Source organism: Augochlora pura, chromosome 3, assembly GCF_028453695.1.
Source record: "Augochlora pura isolate Apur16 chromosome 3, APUR_v2.2.1, whole genome shotgun sequence".
Taxonomy (NCBI): Eukaryota; Metazoa; Arthropoda; class Insecta; order Hymenoptera; family Halictidae; genus Augochlora; species Augochlora pura.
The window spans coordinates 1,232,151-1,249,079 of NC_135774.1; the positions used below are offsets into that span (position 1 = coordinate 1,232,151).

At 45.6% G+C, this 16,929-nt stretch overlaps 1 protein-coding gene and 1 long non-coding RNA gene across 5 annotated transcripts in view; one reads left to right on the forward strand and one right to left on the reverse strand.

The window, feature by feature from the left end:
* LOC144478980 (uncharacterized) overlaps positions 1-16,929 on the reverse strand; it is a 249,846-nt gene that overhangs the window by 123,075 nt on the left and 109,842 nt on the right. Inside the window, exon 1 of one of the 4 annotated variants that reach the window (XR_013495430.1) lies at positions 700-978. The exons of the other annotated variants lie outside the window; for them this stretch is intronic. This is a non-coding gene — a long non-coding RNA (uncharacterized LOC144478980). Of the gene's footprint in view, positions 1-699; positions 979-16,929 lie in introns of those variants that run through there. 4 annotated transcript variants of the gene reach the window in all.
* Positions 6,790-9,262, forward strand: LOC144479136 (ribosome biogenesis protein WDR12 homolog). Its single transcript, XM_078197661.1, has 9 exons — positions 6,790-7,009; positions 7,223-7,524; positions 7,611-7,893; positions 7,972-8,112; positions 8,176-8,360; positions 8,438-8,490; positions 8,571-8,814; positions 8,881-9,004; positions 9,078-9,262. The coding sequence occupies exons 2-9, from the start codon at positions 7,368-7,370 to the stop codon at positions 9,223-9,225; spliced, it is 1,335 nt and encodes a 444-aa protein (XP_078053787.1). The 5' UTR covers positions 6,790-7,009; positions 7,223-7,367; the 3' UTR covers positions 9,226-9,262.

Here is a 16,929-nt window from a genome sequence, read left to right on the forward strand (position 1 = left end):
TGCCAATATTGCGAGCGCAGTTAGAATTCCAGTGGTTACATAAACAAATTTGAATTTCATTTTATTTGTAAACGCATGTTGCACTTTCTACGCGTAAATCGTGTCTCCGGGTTGCTACCGTTGCTGTAACGCGCGCGCGGAGTCGGGATATATCGAAGTAGCCGCGAACGCGCATTTCACTGTACGTCGGAAGAAAACCAGCAAGTTCTGCCGTAGAACCAGTTAATCCATTCCACCGTGGCCACGTGTGTCGAATAAAAACGAGACGAAATTCACTCCTCATCTGACTCCGATTAAAACTGGTATAACAATCTTGCTCAATTTCTCCGGTTGAACAATTCGCCAAGAAACAAGTATCGTATTAATAAATCGGGCGATTAAATCGATGATAAAAATGATTAATTCTTCGCTTCCGATATCAAAGTATCGATCAATAATATAATTCGTGCAAGCAATTGTTCCACCTTTCAAATAAGGAACCGGTTGTTTGGTCGTGGCAGGTCTAGTGTAAAACAACCTGTCAGAAATTCGAAGAAAATAAGAAATTGTTCAGGTGGCTCTAGTACAGGTCCTGAGACGTTATTAACTTGATCCATTGGTCGGTTGGACGCGATTTCCGAAACGAGCCTGCTATGCTTCAAAGAATGAGCGATTTCGCCGATTTCGGTTCGAGAGAAGAATCGGTTGCGAGCTACTTACGCGTCGCAGGATGAACCGGAGAGCACAAACCCACAATGGTACACCCACGCACAGTACAATCGTGGACGTTCCGGGCACAGAGAAGGGACCGGGGGACCCACCAGACGATCCTCGGCTGACGTGTCGTCCGGTCCACGCGTTCAAATCACTCACTGAAACTCGCGCGGCAGAGATTCACCGAAACGAAGCGAAACGCGGAACGAGACGGTCCGGAGAGGACGCGCACGGAACTACCGAAACAAAGAGACCGACGCGCGATCGACGGTGCCCGTGAGAGGATCGGTGACTAACGACGGTAGCCCACGAGGGAACCGGCATACCTGGCGACGACCAGGCGTTAACTGAAAGCGTATGGCGGCCGAGGAACGCCGACTGCTAGCCACGACGGTACACCTGTGTGTGCCCCCCGGTAGGAGAAGGTGAGTCGAAGGTAGGAGAGGCTGCCGGCTGTAGGAGAGGACCGACACTCCCGATACGACCTTTACACAAGAGATATCCTCGCCGCGATAAACGGTAAACGATGCGACGCGAGACGCCGTCGAATGTAACCGACTCTACCGAAATTTACCTGCACGACGAATTTACCTGGTCCCAAGAATTTTTCCCCTCGTATCACGCTGCTCTCGAGTTTGCTCCTCTCTTTTGCGAATCGACGAACCGTTCTCGCCTTCTCGATCTAACCTTGAGATATCGTACTCGTCGTTTTGTTTTCGACGGTATTTCAGTCTCGGAGCGGAATCGTTTACGGAATCGGTGAACTGATAAATATCGCGCTGTTATCGGTATTAATAGATATTATACTGTAACGTTGTTCACATTTTTGAGATCAGTGAACCGATAAATATCGCGTCGTTCTTAGTATTAAAAGCGTGATAACGTCGGTCACCGTTTGACTGTGAACTTTTATGCAATCGCGACGAGTTAAATTCATGAAATGCAAGGAAACGCTGATAAAAATTCGCTATGGAACCGATGTAAATGTCTTCATAAACTGGAAATGTAGATATTCTTGCAATCGACTGTACAAAAGCAGGAACGAGGCGGAACATCGCACGCTACCGTATTCGCGATCGTTTGTCGGTTGGTTTTCGCAGGTCGCTTCGTACGCGTAGAAGTCCACAGACCAGATGTTATTCTATCTAACAAAGTGCACCGGCAACGGCGGCCACTTTCTTTTCAGAAAATACGGGACCGTAAACGTCAGGCGCGCGTGCATCGTTGACAGCGTGCGCGCTAATTTCCATCCTTGGCTGCCGCGGCTGCGGTTATTAGCCGCACTGGAACACGGCGGGATGAAACAAATAAAACAATTTTCCGCAATGAAAAATGACGCGCGTCCGCGGTGTCGCGCTTCGTCGGCGGCGTTCGTTGTTGCGTCGTGGACGACAGCTTATCTCGTTTATTTGACGTGCTTTCACTAAAGCTATTTTGCTTCGCGGTTTGATGGTAAAGTAATATATGCCGCAGTTTTCACTTTCCTGTTGCTGCGGTTTTCAATTTGATGTATCAATATTAACTATCGTCGCACGTCGTTGAATTTCTTCTCGAGCCGTGCTCTCTCTCTTCGTACCGGCTTCGATATCGCGTTCACCGCGGCTGCAGCCTCCATCCTCGCATAATTTTTCAATGTTGTCCGCGATTGCTGTTTCCCTTCGGCAAACTTCGTTCTTTGTCGTTGCTTGTCGCAGCGATATTTAGTGTAGCTATCTGTGCGACAAATCGAGATGTTCTTTTAGTTTAATGTACAGTAGTGGACAACAATTTAAGACGAGAAGGAAAGAAGAAAGGAATTATTAATATTTTATAAATAACACAAGCTATCATGTTCTATCTTTAATTATAATCGTCTACTCATTTATTTAAACAGTCACAAAAACATTTATGTTCGGTTTTGAACTTATTAGTTAGAATATATAAGAAAAAAGTAAATCTATGTTACATTTCCATTGACAAAAGTTTAAGACTGCAAAATAATAGGAGAAAATAAGCAGAAAAAAATGGTTTTTAATAGAAATATTTAGTATTTCGTCCAAAATCCATTGTCTTTTATAACCTCAGCACATCTTTTTGGCATTGGAGCTATTATTTTTTTACATTTCTCTACTGTAATATTACAGTAAATATTACAGAAATATTGTCAATATTGTTTACATTTAACACACGATCCTTCGAGAATTAGAAGATCAAGCATTCGTCTTCATTATCCCAAAATAAGAAACTGATTGGAAATATAGTACTCACATTGCACGTGTATAATTGAAATTAAATTCGTCGTCTTAAATTTTTGACCGCTACTGTACGTCTAGATATCTTAACGACGTCTATATTAGCTCTCAACGTCCCACCCCCTAAAATAGACATTTTTAAGCCTACCAGAGCTAATTAGAATAATTCGCGACGCCCGAAGAATCTCGTCGCGATCTCCGCTGATTGGAACAACCGATTCGCGAAAAAACCATACCAACAGCCCATTAATAAAGTCAATCGATAAACGCCGGGGCAGAGCTTTGTCCTCCCGGGACGACATAATCGCCGTGACACTATTCTTTTCTCGGCGAAGTATTTCTTCCCGGCGGGCGACGCGGCGCCGGTGAACTTCGTTGTAACATCGAAGTTCGTTGCCTCGAGACTCTTTCGTTCCAAGATAAATTACCTGCAGGCGCTCCCTTCAACAGGTGGAACCGCGACGGTTTACGGTTTAATTCCGCAAAGTGTGGAGGAGAATGCGAGGAGGGTATTCTTGGTCTCTTATTGGAAAGATTGCGGGGTCGGGTTGATCACGGGACGACGACGACGACGACGACGGCGGCGGCGGCGACGAGGTCTTCGGGCTGTTCCGTGTAAAGGCCATCCGGAATGCCGCTTTTATCCCGCGAGAACAGGTTTTGCATATTCCGTTCCGAGGACTCGTCGTTTTGGATTATTTTCCTGGGGCGAGGCCTCCGCCGGGCTCATCCCCCTTCGGACGTTTTCAGAGGGAATCGAGGAAAGTGAAACACCGCTCGGGATCCAGCCATTATTTCAATGTGTATGCTAATCGAAGTGTCTGTGCCCGCTCGCGTCCTCCTCGACAGGATTTACCTGTTCGCTCTCGTTGCCTTCGAGTTCTCGGGGAAAGACTGTTATCGGAGCGCTCGCGCGCGATACATTGAAATTTTAGTTTATTCTTTGCGCGGAAGTTAGCGCTTCGGCTTTTATGAAATTGAAATCAAGAGAAGGGACATTGAACGCTGCCGCATTCCGTTGCTTGAATATTCTATAATACGCTGATCAAAGCGGCCACCATTTTGTCTTCGACGGAAGCTACTCTCGCGCGGCTGATGCTTCAAGGTTTTCAGGTAGACCGTTACGCTGTTCGAGCAACAGGTTGAAATTTTTGCTCGATGATCATCCGCGCTTTGCATGCTACCTGGCAATCACCGGATCGATTACACGCTAGAACCCTAGGCCGTTCGAATGAATCCGAATTTAACTCTTTATCGATTCCTGCTGAAATCAGTGTGCTGGATTGATCGGAGCGTTGGTTGCCGTGCTCCAATTTTAGAAACTAATTGGAAGGGTTGCGGGTACGTGTTTAAAAGCTTGAGACTTCGTCCATCGGCCATGCGCTTCCGCGTGAAATTAAACCTCATCGAATATTCGCGAGAGATCGATTCCATAATTGAATCGGCTGTCTCTCGATGGTTCTTTATCGACGCTAAAATGATCTCTTCCAGCTAATACAAGCAATTAAGTGTTTACGCAAACGTTAGCTCGAAATCACGTTCTTTACTCGTCGTCCAGATTTTCCTTTCTCTTTCCGCTCGTGGGACGCGTTGTTTAACCCTTTGCACTCGAAGCCATTTTAACTGAAAATCTGAAATAATTTTTCTGCTGCACGGTATTCCCATTTTAATCGTCCTATTGTATTTTACATATACCAACTGACCTCTTGTGATTCATAGCAACAGTTTCATGTTCAATAATTTTTCTAAAATTGAACTTTGTTGCAGTAAATATTATTTCAGAAGGTGACGAAATAATTTTAGCGGTGCCTCAGAGTCACCAATCGAATGCAAAGGATTAAACCATCGATAGAATTTTTCGTGTGAAATCAACTTGCGTACATTGTGCTATATCGTCAATAATTACGAAGAAGATAATTTCGTAGAATCGCCGCGGTCGATTAGCATAAGCGAATTCGACTTCATTAATCATCGATTACTTCCAACAATTTTGCCCGCGTATAAAACGAAACGACGAGCGTATAACGAGCGAGCCGCGCCGTTCGAATGACCGCTAACCGGCTAATGAAATATATATTACTGCAATAAACGGTGTTATGGTCAATCCTGTCGGGCGGATCGAGTTAGCAGACACCGTCTAGCCCGGAATTTCGAGTGATCGCTCAATCGATGCAGATTGAAATGAAACGGAACGTCTATCCACGTTATCACGATCATCGATTCGTGTCTGACATAACCTGCGAACGAAACGGATCGATCGGTCGAATAATAGCTGGAAGGCATAACCAGCTGTGTTTGCTTTGCTCTGCTTTCGACGCTCGTGATCTATAAATCGGTTTCCAAGCTGGGTTCCGGGAAATCCTGGAACGTTGAAACTACGATTCAACTGCAACTACTCTTTTATATATTATTTGCATCAACGACTAAAACTGTACATGATTTCTTATCAGGAAGCTACGATTTTTATCACATAAAAAGACTGACCAAAGATTTTAAATATTAATAATAAGCAAAATGTTATTTTTAAATTTCATGGACTTTCGTGAAACAATTCGAATCGGATATTTGTCAATTTTTCGGTCACTGAATTTTTTCAACTTTCGAGAGCAGTGAGCGGCGCGCGCGCATCGTGGCCAACACGGAGCGAAATTCGAACGATTCGCAGGCGATAATTAGGTTCTATTATAATTACTCGAGCTCTCCGCCGGGTCTCGCGCGTTAAGTTTCCTACCGTCGGATCAACTGGCCGCACGTCGGAGTCGCTTTGGGAGAACTCGGAACAATCGCGGGCGCGCAGGTACGCGGCAGCAGCAGCAGCAGCCGCATGTCGTCCGATTTCAGCCTGTTTCATTAGCACGAGAGCCCCGCGGTATTGTATCGGCGCGGCGGTCGAACAAATTGCTTCCTTCCATACACGGTTTTCGAATTGCGGATACCATAAATACCGTGAGGGGGGCGGGCCACCTACAGGGAATTCGTCGGACGGAATTCATCGGCCGACAAGCCGGCGAGGAGTCGTAAGTTATCGGAATCGCGGGAGGAAAATTGAACCGATACGAAATAAAACGGGGAGGGGGGAGCTGTTTGCCCGCAGCACCGCGATCGGTCTCTTTCCGTCTACCGTTACCGTTTGCGAAAATAATGCGGGGCTGCTATGCATTCCGCCTTTCTTCGTCTTCCCTCGACCGTCGCGCGGATATAAAGCGCACGGAAATGGACGCGGCAAACGCCGACACATCGCTCCGCCATTTTGGGACTTTGGGAGCCGTTCGGCTATAAATTATTGTCGCGGACCGACCGATTCCTCGTTTTGCCGGCGGTAAACACCGCAGTGCCGACGTTTTATCGGCGGGAAGCGAACGGCGCATTATTCTCGTATTTTAAGATGCGAGCTTCCCGGATCGCGTTTACGGTGGACGAACGCTTATCGACAACCATACATTGTAGACGATGCCAAACAAATAGCGCGAAAACGTCTTCGAAAACTAGACTAAAGATCTCCCTTAGACTAAAGATCTTAACTTGCTGATCGCGTCAACGTTTTCCTAAATTTGAAACTCACATTTTAGCAGCTTTTTCCTGTTGAAATTTACGAAATACTTTGCGGAAAAAATTGGAGAAAAATCATCGCTCAACTCCACGTTGTACTAAAAAAAAACGTCCCGCTCCAACGTGGGTGTAATTCCATAATCCTGCGAATGTTTTGTGCATCGAGGAGAAATAACCGGCGAGAGACAGTCTCTGTAAAATCATTTCGAACTCGGGACAATGTGCGCAGGCTCGGAGCCCCACCACAGACATTGAATTCCATGTCGGTTCGCCCCGCACTTGTCACGTGCAGGAGCAGTCCACTCCACGAGAAGGACCCCGTCTGTAAGTAGGCACAAGTGTCGCGTGCCGATAATAAACCACGCCAAGGCCTAACGATCGTCGCATACGATCTGTGCGCCTGACTCCTTTCTGCACGAAGTTCGGCCGATCGAACCCCAGCCGAGGAGAAGCGAGATCGGCTGTTCTGGTCGTTCGAAGGAACAGCTTGCCGTTCGCAGACCGTCGGAGCACCGGTTAATCCAACGCAATTCGAGGTAAGGGACGCATCGTCTCGGCGCATTGACTATCCAGCATCTGTCTCGTAAACTATAGCGTCGCGCAGCTACGCTACAGTTTAGTACGAGGTTTCGCTTCGCGAGAGTATCGATTTAAAAAAAAATTTCTTGGAAGCCGGCACGCGCGACGCGATACGCTTACGTTCGAATTGTCACGTTCGTTGTCCTCTGTAACGTTTACATTGTCCTCAGACACACGCGGCCACCGGCTACTATTATCGTCGTCGCTCTGTTTACAAATCGACCGCGACAAAAAGGTTGCACGGTTTTACCGGTCGCTTTTGATTGCCTGGGTATTATCGTCGTATAAACCGTACGTTTATCTCTGGGCGGAAACATGTCGATAGTCAAGACGATCTCCATCAAATTGGGCCCGTTTATTAAACACGGCAACGGCGACGAGTATCTGCCCATGCAGATGACCGTCGATGGGGATTCTATCGTGTGGATCAACAAAGAGCTGAAAAAGTGCGAGGACCATACGTACTGCTACGGTATTCGTCGCTTATTTTTTTTTTTTTGTTCAACTAGTCTATATTCGAAATAAATATATAGGTATGATATACAAACTCGCTCGTAGAATTTTCGTATCGCGACGGGAAAAGGGAAGTCGCTGCACCGCAGCCGACCAGCAGCGGAACGTCTGCACTTGTTAAGGACCTGGAGGAGAATGTTCAGAAACTGAGCATCGAAGAGGATCCTGACCAGGGCCTAGTTATCGCTAAACCTCCCTATGTGCCAGAGAAATCTGCGTACATGAGCAAATCGAGGAGCGCGTCCAGCGGGAAGAAACAGAAAATAAAAGTTCAGAAAACACTTCGGCACAACGACGTCGTAAGCTCCATGGCGGTTCACGACGAATGGTTATTATCACAGGTTTATTAACGCGAATCGTCGACAACAATCCGCACCGTTCTCATGGAAAATTATGCTCTCGATAGGATATTAACTGGCTGTCGCGGCGGCACGGTGCACGTTTGGACAATGAACGGAAAACACCGGCTTTTAATTCCCGGCCATAGAGGTTCCGTCGAAGACGTGAAATGGATATCCGTGAGCAAAGATGCTGCCAGATTCGTTAGGTAAATGTTCGATGGTAGGCATATTAGGTTTCTTCGAATAATCTATGGTAAAAACGTGCGCAGCGTGTCGAAGGACGAGACGACTATGATATGGGATTGGAACATCGCGGATCATTCTGTGAAAAATACACGCTGCAAGCACGAAGCTTTGGGAATCTATAGTTGGTTCGGCAGGGTTTGCCTGAATCACGACAAAACCGTGATGGCTTGCGGCGGGTGGGACGCCATGGTGAAATTCTACTCGATACGTGAGTACGGAAGAAAATATTCTAAGAGACTGAATCACGTGCACGGCGAATGATTCCTTCTCTATCGACGTTTCCAGCCCCTGGAGAGGACGACCGATGCGGCGAGGCTGCGGCGGCAGATAAAGAAATAGTAAGTTCCATAAGCACAAGCGCGAGAATCGCGCGCGTGGTTCCAATAATTTCTTACCCCCTGTTATCGTAATTTCGCAGAAGATGACGAAAATGATGAAAGGTCACATGAGCGTCGTCACCGGCATAGCCTGGCCGGAGAAGAACGAGCTTGTAACATGCTCCGTGGACGACACGATCAAAGTCTGGGATTACGAAACGGACGTCGTCAAACAGGAATTCAATGACCAGGAGGCTTTCTACACGTTAGATTACACGCCGTTAACGCGTTCCGTGTTAGCAGCCACCTACGATCAAATTCGGTTGTACGATCTGAGAACAGGAGGTACGTTGTCCTCGAATTCCGACCGGCGACTCTCGATTCTACAAATTCGACGCAATTCCTTTTCAGTTGGTGGTCTTTTTAAGTTCTTCCCTCATCCCTTGGAACCTTTGAGGTCCGTCAAATGGTCGACGGTGGATGAGAACAAGTTCATTCTAGGAGGCGGCAAGATGCAAATTTGGGACATCAGAAAGTACGACGAATCGCGTAGATCCTTATCGAATTACGTAAGAAAATGTCTAAGGTTTTTCATCGTTTGCCACTAGGAGCGAGACACCGTTGTACGAGCTACGCGGCAACGTAGAGGAAGTGCTGTGCTGCGATTGGTCGAACCCGAAGAACATGCTGTTCGGAGGCGAGGACTGCGTCGTCCGAATATACGACTCGCCGCGCGAAATTCTCTGTAACAATTAATCAAAAGATCGCGGCAATTTATCGGTAAATATATCTATTTAACAATCGGTCTGGCGTCGTCTTCGTTTGTTCCACGAGCCCCACTCCCCTCGGTCCTCTTTCGCCACATGCCCACGCATGCTCGGACTCGGCATCGATCGTTCGAGCCGGGAAGGAAGAAGGGAAGAGAAGACTTCGGGATTAAACCGTCTCGGAATCGGGCAAATGAGACGGAGATCGCCGACCAATCCAACTCCCTCCCTCTCTCTCTCTCTCTCTCTTTCGCTCGCGATGCTGCACGAGTAACTACATCCTTAATTCTGATCGAACGTAATCTTCGGCGGCCGGCTAACAGGAGAAGTAGCTCTGCCGTCCCCGCGCCCCCACCCCTCCTCTTCTCGGTAGCTAACGGAGAAAAGTTTCGGGACTCGTTCCGTCGAAGGAACACGAACCGAACGAAGATCCAAGGGATCCGATCCGCGCCGGACATCGGCAACGAAACTCCACTGTTTGCCAATTTCGACGGCCCGATCCTCGAAAAGTTTCCGCGCGTTAGACGCATGAACGAACGAACTCCGGAACAGAATTATCCGGGGCTCCCGCCGGCGTTGGATGGAAATCGTTTCGTGATTTCGGAATTTAAGAGGCGGAACGCGCGGCGAAGAGTACGGGACCGGCGCGGAAATTGTCAGTGCGGGGAAGTTCGGCTTGTTGCGAAGTTATTTCATCGAGCCTGCGATCGGATAAATCGCGATTTATTGGTTTCGAGAAAAAATTAATGGAGCAGCAGGGAATTTTTATTATCTATGGTGGATAATTTAACCCTTTGAACTCGAAGCCATTTCAATCTGAAGTAATTTCTCTTGGCTTATAGTATTTCCACTTTATGTAGCAAAGTGCATTTTATGCATTATGATTCTTGTCATTCGTATATAAACGTAACGTAACCTTAACAATTTTTCAGAATACAAATTATGTTAGTATAGAGATTATTTTGCAACGTGATAGAACAATTTTATGGCGACTCTGAGGCACCATTAAAATTGTTACAGCACTTTCCAAAATAATTTTTATATTCTGAAAAATTAGATTGCAAATACCAAAGGTACAACTATTGTTCCATGAGTTACAAAATTCAATTACATACACGTAAAGTACAATTTTATTACATAAAATGGAAATGCTGTACGTCGAAAAAGTTATTTTAGAATTACAGTTAAAATGGCTTCGAGCGCAAAGGGTTAATATAATGTATAAGCGCGTAAGCCAGCGGTCTGGTTGCCGCCAGATCGAGAAAGGAACACCCTGTTATTTGAAAGCGTGCCACGCCATAGCAGAATTCTTAAGCTCTTCATCTTCTCTGCTGTTCCACCAAACCGATATTTATTTCCACTCGCCTGTCTCCTATTGTTCCCGCAACCCCTTCAATTATGACAGTGATTTAAGAGGGTGTGTTACTTCACCGTAAAGTTGGAACAGGTAAAACCATCTATCCCGACGCGATGGACGACCATAAATCTTGGAAGAGGACGACGCGGGGTTTCCTCCACTTTGCCGGTTGACATCCAGCCCCGGCCGATACTTCAATATTTTCATACTGCACGCGCATCGACGCGCGCCGTATACACGGACAAAGGAGCCGGGGATGCGACAACTGTCGGACGACGTCGATAGGTTCATCCTGGACGAAAGCGAAGTCAACGATTTTTAACCCTTTGCGCTCGAATGGTGACTCTGGCGCGCCGTCAAAGTGATTCCATTACGTTAATAAAATAATTTTACGTTAAAATAATTTTACGTTAAAATAATTTTACGTTAAAATCATTTTTGTAACAATGAAGTTTCAATTTAACCCTCTTAGTACCGAACAACGATATATCGTTGTTGGCTATTATTGACAAGATAGTTTTCTTAATATTTTTATTAAACAACAATTTCATTCCCTATTTCTTCTCTCTTTTTGAACTTGTTATTTATCAGGCTTTCCAAAATTCCTGCAATTTCTTTCCGAAACTTTATCAAACTTCGTCAAACGAGTTTTAAACATTTCGCTCAGATACAGAGTCTTTTGGCCGGTACTAAGAGGGTTAAGAATCAATTTAGCGCGCGTAAAGCTGCACTTTGTCGCGCGGAATGAAAATACTATAAGCCAGAAATTTAATATCAAATTTTCCAGTTAAAATGGATTCGAGTGCAAAGGGTTAATAATAGAGCAACTGTTGATCGACGGCATGCGAAACGGGCATCCTGCGTCGCGAACTTGTCAAAGTTTTTGAACGTTAATTGAACGCGGCTTTATCTTCTGATATCGAGAGCTTTGAAAAATCGAATCCGGAGAGGTGGGCGCACGTGTGCACACACACACACGCGCGCGCAGTATCGGAAATATTGATCGGATCACTTGAATATTAATCGCATTATCACGCGTACCTCTCGCGGCATTCCGGAATTAATTAAAACCGATATTTCTATTAAAACCGTACGAGCTACTGTCCCCGCCGAAATAAGTCCAATCCTCTGCTTCGACGATTCGCTATCGAATGGGTGTTAGCAATGGTGTAGCAATCATTGGAAAATCTCCAAGAGTAATTCCGACCACCATAAATTCCTTGTAAGCAATTTATAATTTATATTATTCAAATGTATTCCGGACTATGTATATATACAACCTCTATGTAACGCAAAGGGTCTTACTAGCCCGTTAATAAAGAATAATAATAATAATAATAATTCAAGGCTTTTATTTTATTACTATATTATTTTATTCTATTATCTATATTATCATATTAATTATGCTATTAATTATCGCTTAGAGAACAGCATCGTCCGTCACAGATTGCAGCGTGTCTCTATCCTAACAGCTCTATCCTACAGTCGACGGAAAAATTGTATTAATAATCGGCATCTTCCGTTCGATTGTGTCGGCCGTTTCGATCGAAAAAGACAGCGAGCAAACAGACAGGTGTTTACAGAGTTTCTCGTATTTGTTCTGGATTTACAGCCGGCCGTAACCGGCTATGGAATTTGGATATTTCGTTGACGCATTTGTAGCGGCCGGATTAAGTGCATGACAAATCGGAGCAGCCCGAGAAGACTAATCCGAGGAAGGTGGAGTTGTTGCGCCGGGGATTGCTCGCGATTACGCCCCTGTCGTGTTAATCATCCTATTTCCGAGCCTTTTGCGAATCTTTTTTTTTTCTTTTGATAATCGCATCGAAAAGATAATTTATATGTAATGCGGAACTTCTAGGTGATAAAATAGAACTTTTAGATAACAGGCGACGAATGCAAGATAGTTAGTTACAAGATAGTTACACGCCAGATACTTATTTATTACGCGTACATAATCCGCTCGTATCTGGGGACGCGCGCGCGCCGCATTAAAAAATTCATTTATCTCTATAGAGCTGGAAAAACGTCCGCAAAAAGAATCGTAACACGAAGCAGCACCGTTCCAACATTCAACGAAGGCTGTTGTATAATCGTGCATATCTCTCTCGCAATCCACTCCAATCCTTCGCCGTTTCCATGTCGAGACTGTCGTATTATTAACACGTTAACCCCTTGCACTATAATAACGAGTCAGACTCTCTCTCTTTTAAATCGAAATCAATTTCTTTTAAATCGAAATCAAATTTAATTCATCTGTGATCAAAGTTTAAAAATTAAATGAAATAAAAATCGCAGAAGAAACAACAATTCTCTGGTCCTATTGTTAAAAATATTAAGAATAAATAAGTGCTAATCAACGCAGCATGAAAGGAGTCATAGTGCAAGGGGTTAAGCGCCACGCGCCGGTTAGATTTTTCGTTCTTCTATCGCGGCGAATGTGTCGGTCCTTGCGTACTCGTGAGACTGAACATTTAAATTATGCGATATCGGTCTTTGTTTGGCCAATTTCGACCGAAAAGTCTTGCGTCGGTTCCTAGGGACAGGCACGTGGCGCTTAACGTGTTAAGAAATCATAGCTCCTCTAATAATATCGCTGATCCGCGAATAAAAAGCGAAACCTACGGTCTTCTCACTCTCGGACCGAGTAGAACACGTTTCTCAGTGTTCGAAACAGCGTTCTCAGACCTCGAAGAATGGTCTTACAATTAACTGGTTCGCCGTAGAGAATTTCACTCGATTATTAACGCGCGGATCACGCGACTCTGCCGATCGTTCCGGCGAGCCGACGTCCGAGAAAAGCGAAGCTCGAATTAAGTTTCGCGGGGTCGATCGATCCGGCCAGGAAGAGGAACGCGGGATTCCGGCGGATGCACTTGGCCCATTTCGCGCGGGTGTATTTGTTCCGAGCGCGCCCGGTCCGGTCGCGGCTCCCCCGAATTGCGTTCTAAATAATGCAGGATTCGCGGGGACGTACCGACCGCGGTGAAACACGGCCGGGCATGAAAGTGATTCAAGAAGGCCGGGGCTTCTCTTTCCCTCGATCGGTAATTCTAGGACGGCGTGCACGGCAGCGGCGCGCGAGGAGAAAAAAGAAGCTCCGCGAGGAGAAGAAGAGAGAAACGAAAAAGCCTGAATGCCTTGCTAGCCGTGACATCAATTTTTATTACGCAGGCTCTGTTCAGCGCGATGCGACCCGGCGGACCTCCAACGGCCGCTTTATTTCACATTTTATTCTTGCCCGCGGCGCGAAAGTTTCTACGTCCGTTGTAACAAACGTTCAAGAATTTTCTGTCATTACGACGAATGCTACTCGAATTATAATATTTGTAATAACTCGCCAGGAAGCTGATATTCCATTTCATTTCTCCTTCTCTAATAGCATCGTACACCTGCACGATAAAATAACATTTCCAATCTGCGCTATTAGGCCGATTCTCCCGGTCGTTAAAACGTAATGGCTATCCTGTTTTATGCTTATTTATTTTACCATAAAACCAACGAATCAGCGGAGCCTCGGCAATGAGAAAACAATTAAATATCGAATTCATTCGTCGCTGGGCTACTTTCGCGGCCTTGCGTAACCCCAGCAGACGCGAAGCTATTAACCCTTTGGCTACGGCAGACTTTGGCACGGCCGTAGTTTTTCGTTAGACATGGATTTCTGAGGAAGTATAACAAAATATTTAAAATATTGAATTCTGTTACATTAAACCAATATTACTTGAAGCGAACAATAATTTTAAGCTTTTTTTTAAAATATATAACATAAATATTAGACAATATATAATTAATCAAATTTAATAATAAACGAGGGGCAAAATTCGATCTTGACGCCTATTGGCGCCTACGGTCCCGGGAGGCCAACATGTTTCGGACGCCAATAGGCACAAAAAAGTAGTCAAAGGGTTAAATCGTTGCAAAATCCTCGGTTTAGGAGACTTCTGCGAATGGCTGTACGCCGTTCAATCCGTCCGCTCTTTCGTTCCGACACGGTGCATTTTTCAAAGGGTTAATTTCCTCAGGAGCGCGGAACGCGTTCGATGCGGCGACGAAGGGTCGGTCCTGCACGTCGGAATTCGCTTCCGGTGGAAAAACGGAGCCCTCGATGCTGGAGTTCCATCTCGCGGCGCGAAAGGGAGAAATAAAAACGCGTCGTCGAACAATGGTCCGGGCCAGTGCGCGGCTTGTCCGCGACGCTCGCGTTTCGCGTCTCTGCAACGTTAGAAGAACCGAAGGAGCGCGGCGGCAAGTAGAGCGGATTGAATGTTCGTGTCCGGATGTCGGGTCGGAGCATTAATCTTCTCGGCCCGGCACGGCCCGACTCGGCCCATTATTCGCGTGCCGGCGATTCCGGAAAAAATTGCGTCTAAATAATGCAGCGGGCCCCGCGCGTGAAATTCATAACGCAACCCCCGCGGCGCGCGGAGCGGCGCTCGGATTAAAGGGCCAGAGCCGGATCGGTGCTGTTCGTCGACCAGTCGACGAGAAACCATCGGCGAATCAATGTCGAAAGCATTCTGAAACCATAGCGAAACCAATGGCGGACTACGCGCGACGCTTTCAATGCCGCGATCGATCTGTATGCCAACTTCTTTTGTTACTCCCCGCGATCCTCCGGCGTCTCTTCGTTCCCGGTCCGCGGTCCGATTCCTTTTTCTCCGTCGCGTCGCGTCGCGTCGCTGCGTTATAACCAGGGGCGCCGGCGAGAGAGGGTGATTTTCCTCGCCAGCACAGGATTCGTGAAAGATTGATCCCGGTGCAGGGGCTCTCTCCGGTCGGCAATCAATGGAATTTAATTATGCTCTCTGGGCAATTGCGGATTTTCGAGCCGTTCGACGGTTTTTCTCGATGGTGGGATTTTCTGGGTCTTCGGTGAAGGAATAATTGAAAAATTGGGAAGTAACAGGTTTCTGGAGCAATCCCCGCGTGTCGATGTCTCTGTTGAAATTAGAGAAATGCGCGCTGAGGAAGATCTTTGCGAATAGCCTGTGGATTTTATGCATTCTCGACTGGAATAACCGGGGTGAATGTAAATCTGTGAAAACGTTGAAGGTAGAGAAGAGTGTCTAAAATTCGAAAAAAAAACAGCCATTTTAATCATACTCGGATTTCTTACAATTAACTTGGTACAGAATTATATTGATTAAATATTGTTTTAATAAAAAGACGTTCGAAATACCTGCAATGAATCTTACTTAACACTCGGATACGTTGATCGTTTCAATTAAAATTTGATGGTTCATTTAGCAGGCTCCCCGTTTAAATTTATCCATTACAAGAACTTTCCGGCATATTTACGAAGCCTTCGTTTAATTTCAGCCGCTATCTGATCTGGTATTCACTTACAGCTATTGTACATAGATAACATCTGCCAGTCTCCTTGTTAAAGTAGCCAGTCACCGCTTGTAACGAGCTTTCGTTAACCTTTCATAAATTACTGAACTCCGTCCGCGATAATATTTGTGCACCGCGAAATGGATTCCTATCTTTTACTGGCCACAGATTCCCATCATTTCCGAGAACGTGGAATGAAATAAGAGTGCTTGTTTTGCCGGTTAAGAATTTCCATAAGTTATGACGGTAATATTTTAGCTATGCGCGTTTGTCACACGCGCATGCGATCAGCGAATTAATTGTACCCAGCGAAGCAAATCTTTTTACAATAATTGCTCCGAGAAATTGAATGATTCCATCGCGGATACATTTCGCATATAAATCGACGCAAGCCTTGAATAAATTAATAGACGAATGAAACACGCTAATGGCGCAGTTTACGAGGTCTGTTATATTTAGAAAAAAGGAATCGGTAATTGCAGACGGTCTTGCAACTGCATTTAACCCCTTGTACTATAATAACGAGTCAGACTCGTGACAGAAATTCCACGCAATATTCTACTAAATATGATTATTATTAATTTCTTCTGCATTCAAATAAAAATCAATTCTTCTGTTATTAAAGTTTAGAAACGAAAATACACAAAGACGATGAAAGAAACAAAAATTGTCTGTACCTGTGGCGGAAAATATTAAGGATAAATAAATGCTAATTGATGCAGCGTGAAAGGAGTCATAAAGGGGTTAAGTGTTTTCGCGAATCGAGCCGCGACTGGGAACGCGGCGAGTCGACATCCAAATAGAAATATCGCCGATAAACGATATGAACTCGTCAGTCATGTTGCATCCAATTTAGAGCGATGGCCAACACCGCTATCCGTTCTCTTAAAGCTGACAATATCTCAGTGGCGAGTCGGAAGAAGGCGGGGTAGGGGTGGGGCGGGGGGAAGAAATTGTGAGAGACGTCGATAGCGGATTGTACGAATAGCGCGGCGACGA